Source organism: Schistocerca serialis, chromosome 10 (genome assembly GCF_023864345.2).
Source record: "Schistocerca serialis cubense isolate TAMUIC-IGC-003099 chromosome 10, iqSchSeri2.2, whole genome shotgun sequence".
In the NCBI taxonomy this organism is placed as follows: Eukaryota; Metazoa; Arthropoda; class Insecta; order Orthoptera; family Acrididae; genus Schistocerca; species Schistocerca serialis.
Genome location: NC_064647.1, coordinates 89292449 through 89309839, shown reverse-complemented (window position 1 = coordinate 89309839; position 17391 = coordinate 89292449). Strand labels below are relative to the sequence as shown.

The 17391-nt window shown below is 43.3% G+C and overlaps 1 protein-coding gene across 5 annotated transcripts in view; it reads left to right on the top strand.

Moving 5' to 3' along the window:
• The window catches only part of LOC126425124 (F-box/LRR-repeat protein 17-like), a 74725-nt gene that overhangs the window by 21154 nt on the left and 36180 nt on the right, over nt 1-17391 (top strand). For all 5 annotated transcript variants that reach the window (XM_050088065.1, XM_050088064.1, XM_050088067.1 and 2 more), the window contains exon 4: nt 5177-5496. In XM_050088065.1, the coding sequence (XP_049944022.1) occupies nt 5177-5496 (320 nt within the window). The remainder of the gene's footprint in view (nt 1-5176; nt 5497-17391) is intronic.

Sequence of the window (17391 nt, the reverse complement as noted above, 5' to 3'; positions counted from 1 at the left end):
ATTAATGAGTCATGATGAGTTCTGTCCCAAACTCAGAGTCCCTTTTTTATAATTGTCTTGATCACTTCAGTCAGAGTTATAACAGTTTATTGGATTTGATTCTTATAAGCCATTCCTAGAGTTAAAAAATACAGAAAAGGCTAAATGCAAAGTTACTATTAAATTAGAAAAAATTATGGTACAGGGCAAATAGGGGAATAAAACTATGGTCAATACCCTTTCCAAAAGTTATATGTCTGTTACATGCCTACATCAGTCAGTTGACATCAATTTGCACAGCTTGTTATATGTTGTACTTGTCAGGCTGAACAGTTATCTTCATAGAAAGTGGCATACAAGTTTAGAAAGATAAACTTAAAAACTATAACAGTCATTGTTTTTCATTATTTTAATGTAATCCACTACAGTTTTCAGTATTTGAAGAAACTACAATGAATTATGAATATACCACTCATCTGATAAGCAATGATTATGTTGTATGTGTTTTAAACATTCAGATTTTTAAGTAATTGTTCCATATGTGGAAGCCAAGTACAGTTGAAGCCCCTCTATGTATGTAGCTGTTCCACACATGAGCAGGTAAAGCAGCTGATGTTGAGTGACTGAGATGGGTGTGAGGTGACTGTTTGGCTTGTTAATTTTGTAATCAGATATTGGGTACATTTTCCTCTTTCTCTTGCAGTTTTTAATTTTCTTACTTTTAATAGTAACTTTTGAATTTTGTCATTGAGTCAGAACTCCAGTGGGATAGAGACAACTATGAATGAAATTGAGAGACCAAAAGTATTTTCGAAAATAGATTGGGTGCACCAATTTGACAGTGGCAAATTTCACTCAAAGTATGGTGAGATATGATGTGATGCATGGAAAAACTATAACGACTCTGCTTCATGAAATTCTCAAGTTATTAAGCTATAAACATCATTTCAGAGGTATCAGGAAGACGTCAATGGTGAATCCCACACTGGAGCCTCGTGCCAGCAAAAGTGATGAAATGTGTCACGTCTTCATAACCTTTCAAACGGTGACTGTCAAATGACTATACAGATCATAGCAGAGGTGCTCAGTGTTCTGAAAACCACTACGCATGACACCGTTAGCCACAATTTGAACATGGAGAAAATGTGTGCTGTCAGTCCCCAAACTTTGACTGACTGCCCTGAGAATGACAGTACAGTGATGGTGAAAAAAATATTGAAACACATTTTGTGTGTGTGTGTGTGTGTGTGTGTGTGTGTGTGTGTCTGTGTGTGTGTGTGTGTGTGTGTGTGTGTGGAGGGGGGGTTGGGGGGGGGACACGACTATCATTATCACCAGTGAAGTGTGGAGGCTCGGATACAACTACGAGACAGGGCACTAAAATTAGGACGGCCCTCCCGAAACACTCCTTGCCTCGAGGAGCCGAGAGTGAGTTGATCAAAAGTGAAGTTTCTACCAGTTGTCTATTTCTGCAGTGGTGGGGACATTTGCAAAGATTTTGTAGCCCGAGTACCCAGAGGCAAGGCTGTCTACCACATATATGTTCTCGTGAGTTTAAGGAAAAGGGCCATCCAAACACAAACGGTCAGCCACAGTGCCCACCAGTTGCACGGCAGCAATGCTCCAACTGCATGCCTCCTAGTTGTGGCCGAGTATGACTCAGCAGTGCTGCCACATCTCCATCCTGTCCAGCAGTGGCAGACATTTTCCAATTTCCTGCTCCTCACAATTAAAGCCAGTCCGAATGGACTCAGTTTGTTGACAGCTGAAACAATCCAACCTCTGTCATGGACAATTGAGGTACAGACTGTAAAAGTTGGCTATTGCCAACATTGTAGTCTGACAATGCTGTCCGGCAACATTGTGGCCACACATGAGAAGTAGCAATTTGTGGATGTGTTATTTATTAAGTAAATGAACTGCCAGATGAATGCCTTTTCTAGAATGCTGAAACACTATTTTGAATATATCATTTAAAAGCAATTAATCCAAAAATTGGTGAGACCGATACCAATATGAAATTGTTTCTACTAGTTAGAACCAGACTGGTGATCAACCTTCATTTCTCCACTGGCAGTGATTCATGCAAAAATTTGCTGTTCCTCTTTGAAGTGCCTTTTTCATCGGTAGGCCTCTTGGTTTGAGGCATTTGCATTGCTGTGGTGGAAGGAACCAAGGGATCGATTGAAGTATGAATTTGAAGGTGCAATATGATGTGGGATTTTACTTTTGTGGTAGTTACAACGGCTCACTCAGATAAACTAAATATATTTTTCCAATGGAAAGAACAGTTAATAAGAACTATGTATCACCGTGTGGAGCCATTTAAGATAAAATAACTCTGTGAAGTTGGGAATCACAAATAACAGTTTTGTGTATTTTCCTCACCAGCAGAAAAAGCAGCAATAAAAATTCTGTCTGAGATTTACACATAATATCATACCTAAATAGAGGAATTCAGTAGTAGATTTTGAGACTTCAAGGGCAATAAAGTAAGTCTCAATCTCTTTTGTTCCGCTCTCTGCATAAGTGCAGACAAAGTCTCCAAAGATTTACATATGGCTTGTGAAGATTCTCAGTGTCACTCAGATTTGGAAAAAGTTTGAAAGTGTACCTCTATTGGAGTTCTGTCAAAAGTATGTGCTTAAGGAAAAATATTGCAGCCTTATTAGTGTGCTCTGCCCGTTTTGCATCACTTTTTTCTAATCACTGACACTCATGTGGAGAGTTGACTTAGAGTTGCGTCAAACCAGATATTGGAAGCCTTGTTCAAGAGTAGCAGTGCCAGGCTCTCCCCTTAATTAATCAGTATTTCTTTCTTGTACTGTTATATTGAACTAGATATAGCCATAATAACTATTTACGTCAAATATATTGCACTGTGTGTCAAAAGAAAAAAGGGAAGTTATCAAGGGAATCTGATACGATAAATTTTTAGGTGATTCAGCTTATTTTCACACTTCACCAGCAAAATATTTATCTTCATAATTTGTGATAGTATGAATTCAGTTACAAATCTGTTGCTATTTTAAAATTTTTGAATGATGCTTGTGGTAAATAACCTTTCAGTACGAGAAACAAGTGGTAGCTAACTAGTGCAACATAATTATTTAGTAAGCCGCTTTCACTCTCCCATTTTATTTGCCACACCCCTTCCCCTCCCTCCTCGCCCGTCCCTCCCTCCCTCTCTCTCTCTCTCTCTCTCTCTCTCTCTCTCTCTCTCAACCTCCCCCCCCCTCCCCCCCACACACACATGGGTACAGTTTTTAAATAAATGATTAGAGGAAGTGAGAACAAAATGGCAGTATCTCCTTGTGGTCACAGGCCATCAGCTATATGCAACGTGCTGACTGGGATGGCAAGGATCTACTCCCAACACAGTATGTATATGAATCTGTGTTGTTATGATCCCCACACATTCAACATCAAACACATTTTAAATAACCATTTTGTATTAATTCATAAATTATAAATATCAGAATTTTGTTAAACTTCTTTCATAAACCAATACCACAATAATAAGGAAAAAAAGACACCAGGACAGAAGAATCCAAATGGGATGAAGTTGATAGCAGTAATGTAGTGTATAACAATCAAATGTTTACAATTTGAGAAAAATTGAATGATTTATTCAAGACAAAGAGCATCACAAATTGAGCAAGCCAATAATGCATTGGTCCAGCTGTTGTCCTTATGCTAGCAGCTAGCTTGGCATTGATTGAAAGTGGTGTTGGATGTCCTCCTGAGGCATATCGTGCAAACTTCCATCCGACTGACGCATTAGATCATCAAAATCTCAAGGTGGTCGGAGGGTCCTGCCCGAAATACTTGAAATGTTCTCAGTTGGATAGGAATCCAGCAACCTTACTGGCCAAGGTAGGGTTTGGCAAGCACAAAGACAAACTGTAGAAATTATCACACTGTGTGGGTGGGCATTATCTTGCTGAAATGCAAACTCAGGGTTGTTTGCCATGAAGGGCAACAAATTGGGGTGTGAGATATCGTCAGTGCCCTTCTGTTCTGTAAGGGTGTTACAGATGATAACCAAAAGGTCCTACTATGAAAAGAAATGGTGCCCCAGGCCATCACTCCTGGATGTCAGGCCATATAGTGGGCAACAATCAGGTTGGTATCACACCTTCGTCCATGTCACCTCGAGATACGTCTTCACTGCTCATCAGTGTTCAGTTTGAAGTGGAACTAATCTCTGAAGACAGTTCTACTCCAGTCAATGTGATTCGCAGCCAAATGTACCCAACAGCACTGCAAATAGGCATGTCGACGTGCAGATGTCAATGGCAGTTGGTGCATGGGCTGCTGTGAGCTCAGCCCCCTTTGTGTGAGCCTCCTATTAATGATTTTTGCAGTCACTGAAGCACCAGTTGCACAATGGATCAATGATAATGTGAATTTGAGGCTCTTAGTGCCTCTCTGGCGATTGCTCGGCCACCACATTCTGTCCTCTCTCTAGGTCACCGCTTCCTTTCTGACACTATGTTTTGCCACCATTCACCTATGCCTGCCGACATCTTCGAATAGTGGTATCACTCCCTATTCAAATGTGGAACAATTCGCTGTTTATTCTGACCGGGTTCTTTGAGCCCAACTACATGTTCTCTCTCAAATCCCGACATGTGCATATATATACTCATGCTCTTGTCTGTGAGGCATAGTTGCTGTACAACTGAGTACACATAATGAAATTTGCGAAGACTTTGTGCCCTGGTATTGATATTCCTCTTTTTACTAGCCTTGCCAATTACATTACGACATTGTGCTGCAGCATTACACATCCATCTGTCAGCTGCCAAGGTCTACAGTTTTGCATCATTCGTCAATGCCTGTATGAACATCAATTTGTGACCAGTTTGCTTAACTTCTTTGTGGTGTCATTTTTTTATCTTACTGTATTTTCATTACATCATTCAGATGGCAAGTACTGCAGTGTAACTGAAATTCAGTCACACGTAGCTTAGACAGATACCCCTGATGATGTAATCCGTGTAATTTTGGAATTCTGGGGCAGTTTTGTCACCCTTTTTATCCTTCCCTGTGTCTAATGAGTTGATTTGTTAAGATGTGCAGTTTCGATGTCCTGTATATACGCGATTGACTTTGTTTTTGTACTCGTATCAGTTCTGCAAATTATCCATAATGTATCATAAACCTGACTCGTGTCTGCTTCGCTTTGATTCAGGAAGCAGACAACCTCTTTGCTGGCTGTAGAAAGATCCGTACATTGTCCATTTCCGACAAGGGTGTCCGGGCAAACGTGAGATTCTTGGACGCTGTGGCACGGCTGGCAGACCTGCGAGTGCTGCACATACGAGAAACTGAAGTTGCAGAGAAGGTGATTCCACTGCGCATTATAGCTGATGGCTGCCCACATTTAAGTGACTTGGGCTTGGGGGACATGTACGGCCTATGCTACCAGTATCAAGATGCCGAGTATTTCATCAGTTCCCATAAATGTGTGCTCAAGAGCCTGCGTATCAGGTGGACATCAGTCAACGGCAGGTGAGTCTAAAGTCGTGACGCTCATCTCGTACGATCAATCGCTGCATTGCCACCTCTGCTGTGCGCACACTTTCTATCCTCAAAGTGAGTTGTTTTCATCCTGGCCTGTGACCTGTCCTTCCTGTTTAACCCTCGCCAAACTGTCCCTCCCCCCTTCCTGAGGAAGGAACTGTTGATTTTGAAAGCTAGTAAGTGTATCAATTTTACTTCTGTATGCGTCTATCAGCAGTACTGATGCTAAGTGCTATCCAGCAATTTTGTCTAAAAAAAAATTGCCTTTTCTTTTTAAAAAAATCTTATTTTTTGATAAAACTGTATACATACCAAGGTAATCAGATGTAAACTTAAGCTTCTGTGTTTGATGTTTTGTAAATTATTTAGTATAGTCCTCCATGAGCTCGGTGCCCATCTCGGCAGGAAAATGTACAACTTTGAGTTTAAGAACGACATGTAGAGCATAATCAAAATGTTCATTTCTGTGCAAAGGACCTGTCTTAAAGAACTTGTCACTCAAATCAAAGCTTGTGAAAAAAATACTCATTTTATCATAAACAAAACAATTCAGTCCCATTACTAATCATTTCTGGAATTTGATTGATTCCTACTGTAATAATTTCATTTTTTTTTGTGTGGAGATTCTGCCTTACAATTTAATGTATTGGCTGTTTTCATTTATGTTTCAGAAGATTAATTAGGATAAAAGATGACTAAGTCAGTAGAATGGAAGGCAGGTGTCAACTACTATTAATTATTTTTCAGTTTTCATAGAGTCACATGAGAGATGTCATGTTTGCCAGTTTGCTGTCTACAAACTTTTGAAAGACTCTAAAATCCAAACACATTGGTTAGTCTTCAGAAGGGATACAGAATTATGCTTGACACACTGGTGATAAAGAAAATGGAAAAATAACAAACTGAATACTCTTCTTGTAGTTTTAAATTAAATTCATCACAGGTACTTTTGACAATAAATGGCTTTTGCCATCAATTATGACGAATATACGGTGGAGCACAGAAAGATATCTTACTCCACTAGACGGTGCTTTGGGGAAAGAGACCACAGTTAATACTAAAATTTCATTTTAACTGTCTTTTGTCTCCTCAGAATATCTGAATATAAATTGATGATTTCAGACATATTAGTGTGATCTGAATATTCTGTGAACTTTCCGTGCTAATTGATAATGGAGCAAGAGTTTTGGAATTTAGTCAAGCTTGGTATATTGGGACCTATATTTTTACTGTTCAAATTGTCTTAAAAATGTTTGTGGAATTGAATTCACGCATCCAGTGTGTAAAAGATAAATACAAAAAGTATTTTTCCAAAAAGTTTTCAGTTAAACCTCACACGCCTCCAAAAGTGGTGATATTTTTTGTCATAGTCTTTTTTACCTGCTCTCTTCTGTCGGAAGTTAAATAACTGAATTATGTGCAAAATAATGGGCATTAACTGAGTAATAGATTTTACTTTTATTTTGAAATCCACTTATATGTAAAATTTAACACTGGAAAAACCTGAATGGAATAGCAGTGTGAATTAGGATGGGTTACTGCTCACCCCATTGAAGAGGCCTTGAGCCCCACAGTTTGGTTCAGCAACCAGAGACACCAGTGACCATGTGCGTGATTAGTTGTTGTGATAGTATGGAGAGAGAGAGAGAGAGAGAGAGAGAGAGAGAGAGAGAGGGGGGGGGGGAGGGGGAGGGGGTTATAAATCTGAGTAAGGGCTTTGTCCCATAGCTTAGCCTACTTTTAAGTGTGCCCGTCTTCCGCACAACCCCTCCTCTGTGTAACTAGTACCACTCTGTCCTAATTCATACCTTTTAATTTTGGTTGGTTATCTTTACATTCCTAATTAGCCAAAGTGAAGATTTACACATCATGCAGTCATTTCCAGAGAAGGCATGTAATTCTGATCATTGCATATCACTGCGTTTATTGCTCAGTCTTTGACACAAACATGTTTTGTCGTGTCCATCATCTATAAGTAAATGATAACCGCACAAAATTTTAGCAATTTTTCTGTCTGTTTTTCCATTTTATTGTACTCCAAAGTTTCAAAGTTTTGTTGTTTTTACCATTGTGTTGGCATGAAATTACACTTCAATATTTGGAGAATAAATGAAATTTCTTTTTTCTCTAATGAAATGATATAATTTTTGGGACTTTTTTGGTCTGATGCAATTATGATTTTTATGAATTTTTTATCAGCCAATCTATATGAAATTACATGGTTATATACTCTCTAGACCAGGGGTTACCAACAAAATTTTCTCGAGGACCCCCTCATTGAGCATGATTGGTACCTTGTCATATCACAGTATCAGGCACCTAAAAAAGCCAAATTAAAAGTCTTTTTATACATTTTCTATTTTTGGTACTTAGAAAAAACATTGACATATTCATTATTGAAAAAATATTGAGCTTAAAACTTTTTCAATTTATTGTTATTGTTAAAGTTTTGATTATTGCTAGACGCAGAAGTTAGCGTTCGCTAAAGCTCTGCTCATGCAGGAAGTGGCCAAAACAAAAACTCTATTATCATACAAAATATATTTAATATATTTTTTATTATAATAGCATCTCGCGGACCCCTCTGGCATAGCTCGCGGACCCCTGGGGGTCCGTGGACCACCTGTTGGAAACCACTGCTCTAGACTATAGACTGTAAAGAAAAATTTTACCCCCCCCAAGGGGGCCCACAGTCCTATAGTAAGTACGTGTGTCGTACGCACAGGCCCCCGAGCTATTGCAGTCTCCTTTCCTTTCCTTTGAAGGCTGCATTACCATCCCTGTTCCTCTCCCTCCTTATCCTTGCTCCTTTGTTCGTGCCCCCTCTTTTCCCTCTTAGTGGACTTCTTTATGTTGACCTAGCTATCTTCCTGGCTTTGTTTTGGTCTGTGCTATTGTTTAGTTTGCTGTTTCCACATCTTTTTCGGCGTGTTTTGTCCCCTTGGGGTTTGACCTCCATTTCCAAAATTTTCCATTCAGTGTGAGCCACTTGGAGATGAACTCCCTACCTAGCTTCCATGGTGCAGGTTCCTCTCGCCCTCCCCTCCCCTTTCCCTTTGCACCCTGGCCCCCCTCCTGCTAGGTCACCAGCACTGTAGCCAGTCCGTGTGGTGGGGCTGTTAAGAACCCCTTGTCTTAGCCCCCCTGAAACCACAGGGATCACACTACTAGTACCTGAGCTGTTAACACCTCGTGTCTGCCCAGGAGTCGATGCTCATCACTTTGGGGTGCCAAAACTCCCTGTAATGGCCGCCGTGCCATATGGCTCTTGCTGCGACTGGGTGGCACCCATGGGGTGAGCCCCTGATCGGATTGGGTGGTACTAGGGCGAACGCCTTGTGCATGAAGCTTCACCATCATGGCCATGCTGTGGCCGTCTCTAAGAGTGGTAGCAGATGTGACACTCCTTCTTCTGATCCTTCAGCCTTCCCTCCCATGGCCACTCCCTGGGAAGAGGGTCAAACTCGCCAGCTTGGGTTGAAACCTTTCCCTCGGTACCTGGTTTGTACCAGGACGGATGGTGATAGTTTTGCCATGACCGAGGCTTTGTTTTTCGTGGAGACAATTGAAGATAAGTATGGCGAAGTTAAATCGATGAGTAAAATGCAGTCTGATGCTTTGCTCATCGAGACATCTTCTGCTGCCCAATCTGATGCCCTGTGTGCTTGTAACCGTCTCGGTGACATCCCAGTCTCAGTCACACCCCACCAATCTTTGAACTCAGTACAGGGCATTATTTTCCACCGAGATCTTCTCCTGCAAACTGACGAGGAGCTCCGTGCTAACCTCAAGTGGCGAGGGGTTCGTTTTATCCGCCGTGTGCAGCGAGGCCCTCCAGACAATTGCATCACTATGGCTGCCTTTGTCCTGGCCTTCGAGGGGAATGTCTTCCCAGAGAAGATCAAGTTAATGGTGTATCGGTGTGATGTAAAACCTTATATTCCACCACTGATGAGATGTTTTAAATGCTTAAGGTTTGGACACATGGCTTTCTGCTGCACCACTGATCACCTCTGTGGTTATTGTGGGTGCCCCCTCCGTGAGGGGAGTGCCTGTGCTCCCCTGCCAATGTGTGTAAATTGAAATGGACAGCATTCTCCACACTCGCCTTATGCCCGATGTTTGTGAAAGAAAGGAGGATTCAAGAGTACAAAACCTTAGATCGGCTCACCTACACTGAGGCTCGTCAAAAACATGACCGGCTCCATCCTGTGTCTATGACATCTATTTTTGCTTCAATTACACCCATTCCCCCTCCTACTCCCTCCTCTTCCCATCCCCACCCCATTCGCCCCATGCATTCAGCCTCCTCCCCCTCCCCTCTCCTCCTCCCCCACTCTCCCACTCCCCCTGCCTTTCAGTACCCATACCCACCCCTTTGGGTGCTGTTACTCCTCCCCCACCAGAGAAGTGCTCTCCTCCTTCGGAGGCCACCGGTACTGGAGCTCCCTCCCAGGACTCCTCTTCCCGGCATTCCCCCTGAAAGGCGATCTGCTGCTCCACATCGGCAGGGTGATTCCTTGCCTCTGAAGTCTGCCCTGCTCTTCCTTGCCAAGAGAAGAAGCAGAAATGCAGGAATGAGGTCAAGTCCACTCTGGTACCCCCTGAGATGCAGCCTTGCCCTCCTACAGTCAATGAACCGACAGAGTCTGGCCCCACCTATATGGATATTACCCTATCCTTATCGGTGACGGATAGTGACTCGGTGGCGTGACCGACTCCGGTCCATTCACTTCCACTTTGGGTTCCGGCTTGAGAATCCTCCAGTGGAATTGTAATGGATATTTGCGTCACCTTCCAGAGTTGCAGCTCCTTCTTTCCTTGTACTCTGCCGCTTATATTGCGCTCCAGGAGACCCATTTTGTCAATTCTTACTCACCCACCCTTCTTGGGTTCCACACTTTGTCGGAACCAAATTGGCACCTTGCGGGCTTCTGGTGGTGTTTGCACCTTGGTCCGTAAGGACATTGTTAGTAAATGGGTTCCCCTCCATACTACTATGGAAGCCATTGCTGCAAGGGTCCATCTGGCCATTCCAATCACAATCTGTAATCTCTACCTCTCACCTAACAGGCCGCCAACATCCCATGCCCTCACCACCCTTCTTCAACAATCCCCTTCTCCCTTCCTGTTATTAGGGGACTTTAATGCCCACAACCCTTTTTAGGGTAGTCACGCGACTACTGACCTGGGCAGGACAGTTGAAGCTGTTCTGGCGGGGCTTGACCTCTGTTTACTAAACACAGGTGCTCCCACACACTTTAGTGTGGCGCACGGCACTTTCTCAACCATTGACCTCTCCGTCTGCAGTCCTGGCCTTCTTCCCTCCATTCAGTGGGGCGTCCACGATGACTAATGAGACAGCGACCATTATCCGATTGTTTTGACCTTCCTTCAGTGTCTCTCGCTCTGTCATCCTCCCAGGTGGGCCATATCTAAGGCTGATTGGCGTGCTTTCTCCTCTGCTCCCATCCCCCCTGTATTGCCACACGACAGTGTTGATGAATCTACTCAGACTTTGACTGCCTCCATCCTTTCAGCAGCTGTTTCAGCAATCCCTTCTTCTTCAGGTTCCCCCCACTGGAAGATGGTGCCTTGGTAGACTCCGGAAATTGCTGCAGCTATGAAAGACCACTGCCGTGCTCTTCAACACTTCAAGAGGCACCCTTCTACTGCTCTTCTTCTGGTCTTTAAACAACTCCATGCCCGGGCCCGCTACCTAATCAAATTTCAGAAACAGATTTGCTGGGAACGATATGTAGCTGCCATAGGTCCCCACACCCCCACTTCACAAGTCTGGGTGAAACTCTGACGAATTTTTGGCCACTGTCCTCCCACTGGGGTTGCAGGAATTTCTGTGCATGGTGTTGTCCTTACCAATCCGGACTTTGTGGCAGAAAATTTCGCTCAGCACTTTGCTCAAGCTTCGGCATCGACTCAGTATCCTTCTCCTGAAAGAGCATTCAGAACGACTGCCTTTGTCTTTTGTTTCTCACTGCTCAGAGCCATATAATACCCCATTGAGTGAGTGGGAATTTGCCAGTCCCCTCGCCCTTTGTCCTGACATGGCTCCCGGATCGGATGGGATACATAACCAAATGTTCCAACACTTACCAGTGGCTGGCCACCGTCGGATACTGTCCCTCTTCAACCGTCTGTGGGGTGAGGGTGAATTTCCTACACAGTCACAGGAAATCATTGTTGTTCCGGTATTGAAGCCAGGGAAGCTGCCTCTTCAGTTGGATAGCTACCATCCAATTAGCCTTGCTAACACCCTCTGCAAGCTCCTTGAATGCACGGTGAGTCGGCAGCTGTTTTGGATCCTTGAATCCCACGATCTTTTGTCATTGACTCAAAGTGGTTTTAGCTGTGGCTGCTCTATGGTGGATAACTTGGTTCACCTGGAGTCTGCTATTCGGTCAGCTTTTGCCCATCAGCAACACCTCCTTGCAGTCTTCTTTGATTTGCATAAAGATGACACCACCTGGTGCCACAACATCCTCACCACCCATCACGAATGGGGCTTCCATGGTGCTCTGCCCATTTTTATCTGTAACTTACTTTCTTGTCACTCTTTTCGGGTCCAAGTTGGCTCCTCCTACAGCTCTCCCCATCGGCAAAAAAATGGCATTCCACAGGGTTCCGTGCTGAGCGTCCCTCTCTCTCGTAGCCATTAATGGTCTGTTGACAGCTGTTGGGCTGACAGTGTCCCCCTCTTTGTATGTTGACGATTTTTGTGTCTACCTCGCCTCCTCCGTAATGGGCACTGCAGAATGCCATTTACAGGGCGTAATCTGTCCGGCGCACTCATGGGCTCTCTCCCATGGCTTTCAGTTTTTGGCGGCCAAGACTTGTGTCATGCATTTCTGCTATCGCCGTGCAATCCATCCCCATCCAGAACTGTTCCTCGATGGCCAGGCCCTCGAGGTGGTGGACACTCATGCTTCTTGGGTCTGGTCTTCGATGCCTGGTTGACATGGCTCCCTCACCTTCGCCAGCTGAAGAGGACGTGCTGCTCCCATCTCAATGTTCTTATGTGTATGTGCAATACCACATGGGGTGCAGACCGCTGTGTTCTCCTGCGATTGTATCAAGCGTTGGTCCAGTCTCGTTTAGACTATGAAAGTCCTGTCTGTGGTTCTGCGTTGCCTTCGACACTGCAGATACTAGACCCCATCCACCACTGTTGGGTCCGACTTGCGACTGGTGCCTTCCAGAGTAGCCCCATACTTAGCTTTCTCACAGAGAGGGGGATTCCACCACTGCAAGTTTGGCGCCAGCAACGTCCAATATCTTATGCGCTCCGCATTCGCTGCACCCCAAAGCACGCTAATTATGGTCTCCTTTATCCAGACACGATCACCCTGCTGCAGTGGCGGCCACGATGTGGGCTTACCATGGCTGTCCGCATTCAGTCACTCTTTTCTGAGCTCCAGCAATTCAGGGTTCAGAAGTGATCTATACTGATGGCTCCATGGTTGTTGGCCACACTGGTTTTGCTTACACCTATGCGCGACGCATGGAACTTCATTCCTTGCCAGATGGCAGTAGTGTTTTTACTGCTGAATTGGTAGCCATCTTGCACATACTGGACCATATCTGCTTCTGCTCAGGACTCCCCTTCACTACCTGTAGTGACTCATTGAGCAGTTTGCACGCTATCTGCCGGTGCTTCCCTCGTCACCCATTGGTCCCTTTATCTCCTCACTCAACGTGGATGCTCGGTGGTTTTAATTTGGACGCCAGACCTTGTTGGGATTCCTGGCAGTCAACTGGCTAAATTAGCTACTACCAGGCCATCTATTGCTATTGGCATTCCAGAAATAGACCTTCGCTTGGCATTACGATGTCAGGTTTTGGGTTTTTGGGATGCAGAAGGGATCACTCTTTCTTCGCCGAACAAGCTCAGGGCAATTAAGGATTCTACAACTCTATGCCGGTCCTTCTTATGGGCCTCTTGTAAGACCTCTGTTGTCCTCTGCTGGCTCTGCATTGGCCATACTTTTTTTTTGACTCAGGGTTGTCTCCTCCGTCATGAGGACCCGCCTATCTGTCATTGTGGATCGATGTTGACTGTGGCTCACATCTTATTGGACTGCCCAAACTTGGCCACCCTTCGACGGGCTTTAAGCTTTCCAGACTCGCTACCCCTTGTGTTGGCTGACAATGCCTCAGCGGCGGATCTCGTTTTATGTTTTATTTGTGATGGGGGCTTTTATCGCTTTATTTAAGTGAGGGACCTTCCACCTTATCGGTGTTGCTTCCCCCTTCACCCTGTCTGGATTGGCTTCAACTGGGCTTGGTGGTTCACCCAGGTCCTCTGCCTTCCCACTCCTTTTGTTACAGGGTCTGTTATGTATTGAGCGTCTCTCTTACCTCGTGTGCTTCTTCCTTTCCACCCCTGTGGGAATGGAAGAAACCTCAATTTTTGTTATTTGTCCCTTTATAATTTTTGTTCGTGTAACAAATAATAGTTATTAATTTTTCCTTTAGAATGTAAAATTAATAATTGAAGATTTGAGAGGCCTGGATAATATACTTTTGATCTAACTGGAAATTTAATTGATTAAACTTAGAAATAGGTTCAATTACCAGTAATTTTTTTCTAAACAGTGCTACATACATTTTTTTCCGAACAGAGCACAGATACTACTTTGTAAACAGGTAAGTTCTCCCCACTGATGTTTTAGGATGCTCAGCAACAAGCAGCACACGAGGAATGTGTACCTCTCATTTGGGCTAATGGAATGACGGCGAAGGTCCTCAGGAATGCGTAAACCGTGCAGTGACATAATGTTGTGTTGTATTTAGCTCTATGATTGTCTGAAACATCCACAGTTCTAAATATTTAAAAGCTACATACCTTGCTGGTATCAAATTTTCTTCTCACACAAAAGATGCTAATTTATTCTTTAAGTTATATTACGAGGTGGTCTCGAGACATCACAACACTACTCCTCCTCCTTGCTTGCAGGTTCGCTAAAAACTCTCAAATGGTTTAAAGTTATGGAAACTTCTGCCTTCAGGATGTGTCTGAATTCTGAGGACCATTCTGCACAAGAAGAATTTGCCCAATTCTCTTCCAAAATAAAATGAAACTGAACTTCGGTGATGATAACGTGTTAAAACTGAAACTAACTTGATGAAGATAGTATTTGATTTTGTAGGGTTTTTGTGCTATCTTTCAGCTGTTCTTCTCGTGTCTTTTTAAAATTAATTTGTTTAATGGTCCCTCACAGTCATTACCAAAATAGTGGATTTTTTTAGCATTCTTCAATATTCTTTTAGATTAATTATAATGGGATGTACAGTGCACCAGTATCGCTGCGCTGTGTCCCTGGATAGTGAAAGAATAATTTTCACTTGAGCCCACTGATATTCTGCCAACATTTAAATTGGATGATTCTTTAAGTGTCTTACAACATTTTGATTCTTTCCTACCCAGTCAACACTTACAACGCATTGTCAGGTTCAGATTCATTGATAATATTTTCACGACTTGGGCTCGTGACGGGAAAATCCTTGCTTGTATCTCCACTTCCTCTACATCTGCTCTGAAATCCACTTCACCTGGTCCTTCTCAGCTTACCAAGTCTTTTCTTATATGTCAGTCTCAACCTCTTCTGTTCATATCGAGTGGACCAACCACCAACTACATCTCACTTTGTAAACTGTCAGCCATTCCATCTCAAAAAGTGTCTTCCTTACAGTCTTACTGCATCTGTAAAGGAAAACAGGAGTTGGCTAAATGTAAAGATTACCTCACATACTTTACGCGATCAGGTCCAGAGGATCGTGCACGGCTACGAGTCTCTTCTTCCATTGGAATCTGTTTTGTGCCTTCTGTCACCAGTCACCTTCTGTGATCTGCAGCAAGTCCTTGTACATTCCATTTCTCCACCTTTTCTTTGGTCTTTCTAGTGGTTTTCTTCCACATGAAGTAAAATCCACGGATTTCAAAGGCCTTCAGTATTTACCCATCCGAGTGACATGCCCTGCCAATACTAGCTGCTTGCTTCTCATCAGGTCTGCAATGTTTGATCTGTTACAGATTTCAGCCCCCTCACAATTATGTTGGATCTTCCATTCTCCAATGATCTTATCTTCTGCCAGACCATAGAGCTCTCGTAAGACTTTTTACTGGAAAATGAGAAGATTTTTCTGCATATTCCAAGTTTCACAACTCTACAGACCTGTGATTTCTGCTTTACACGATGTGTCATTCGTAAAGATTGCCCCCAGACATTTAAAATTATGAACCCATTTGTATGATCAGGTTCTGACTATCAGAGGTTGGAGTGGGTCTCTCAAACAGGCATGGGTCGAGCTTATCACTGGATACTCTGTCTTCAATTTATTCACAAGGAGATCTATTCTACTCACTTCCACCTCCACCCTGTCGATCAACCGCATCAGTTCTCCCTTAGGTCTAGAGGACAGGGCTGCAACATTGACAGATGGAGGTATGCGATTTTCTCAACATCTACCTCTGTCACTTTAATTTTTTATGGAAAGCTTCCCTATTGTTTTTTTGAACACCAGGTCGAACAATGTCGGTGACACACCATTTTTTTGTCTGAACTCTGTTTTTATGTAAAAGTTCTCCTTTTATGTAAAAGCTCTCCTTGACTTGTTTCACAAGCTTCATTTTCCCATTGGAATCAGTGAGACAGGCTCGAACTAGGCTGATGAGTTTCTTGGGCATTGAAAATTTGGTTAGGCAACTCATACGTCTCTCTCAGTGAATGCAATATATCCGTTTGTAAAATCCCTGAATAGCACATGTAGGTCTTTGCCACATTCCCACATGTTTTCGGTAAGCCGTTGCAGCACATAGATGTTGACATATGAATAGCCCTTTCTGAATCCCCTCTGATACTCACCAGTCACTGCTTCTGCAAATAGCTGGATTCTATCCAGTATACAGTTAGACAAGATCTTACAAGAGGCACCCTCTGTAGTAGCTGCAATCCTTTTTCTCATCTTTCTTGTATACAGAGCAGACGACTGTTGTCTTCCAATCTTCTCGGATCTCCTCCAAAACCCAGATCCTCTTGATTAACTGTATTTTTTTCTGGAGTGTCTCTCCGTCAGCTTGAATGACATCTGCCTGGACTCAATCTTCTCCTGGACTTTAATTCTCCTTCAGTTTCATTATCTAAATATTCATTTCCTCCAATGTGGGTGATCTTAATTTCCCCAGCAATTTAAATCTACAATGTCAGGATGTTGAAATTCAAGCACATCTTTAGGATCATCACAGTTGAGGAGCTCCCTGAAGTGTTGTTTCCATCTCACAGCAATATTGAACTAATTGGTGAATGTGGTCCTGTTATTGTCCTTGATGAATTTTTGGCAACTCTGGTATCTATTCTTGAAGAAGGTGACTTTACAGCACATCTTTTGCACCTCTTTCCCCAAGAAATCTTGTTGAGCCTCCTCATTCCTTTGATGCACATTCTCTTTGCTCTCATCAGGATTGCTCAGTTATTTCTCGATATTTCTTTGAACTGTGCTTTGCCTCGAGCAATATGTGCGACTTGTAGCAAGCCTTTCTCGGCTTCTCTTCTCTTCACAATGTCTTAATGCATTCATCTCCAACCCAAATCTTGTTGCTCCTGATTTACTGGTTGACGACTGCATTCGCCATCTCTTCCTGCAGAATTTCAAGGCTTTCTCTACAGCTGTCAAGGTTCATTTCCTCACTCTGAAAAATGTGAAAAGGTGAAGGACAAGGAATGGGAAAATAAAGCATTCTGAGATACACTTCGTCTGGTTCTTCGATCAAGACCTGTCCGGCTCGGGAGACCCTCCCAGTAGCTATGCTACCGCTTAGCTCTTAGTGTCACACGAACATGCAAACCTCTTGACCCACACGAATAG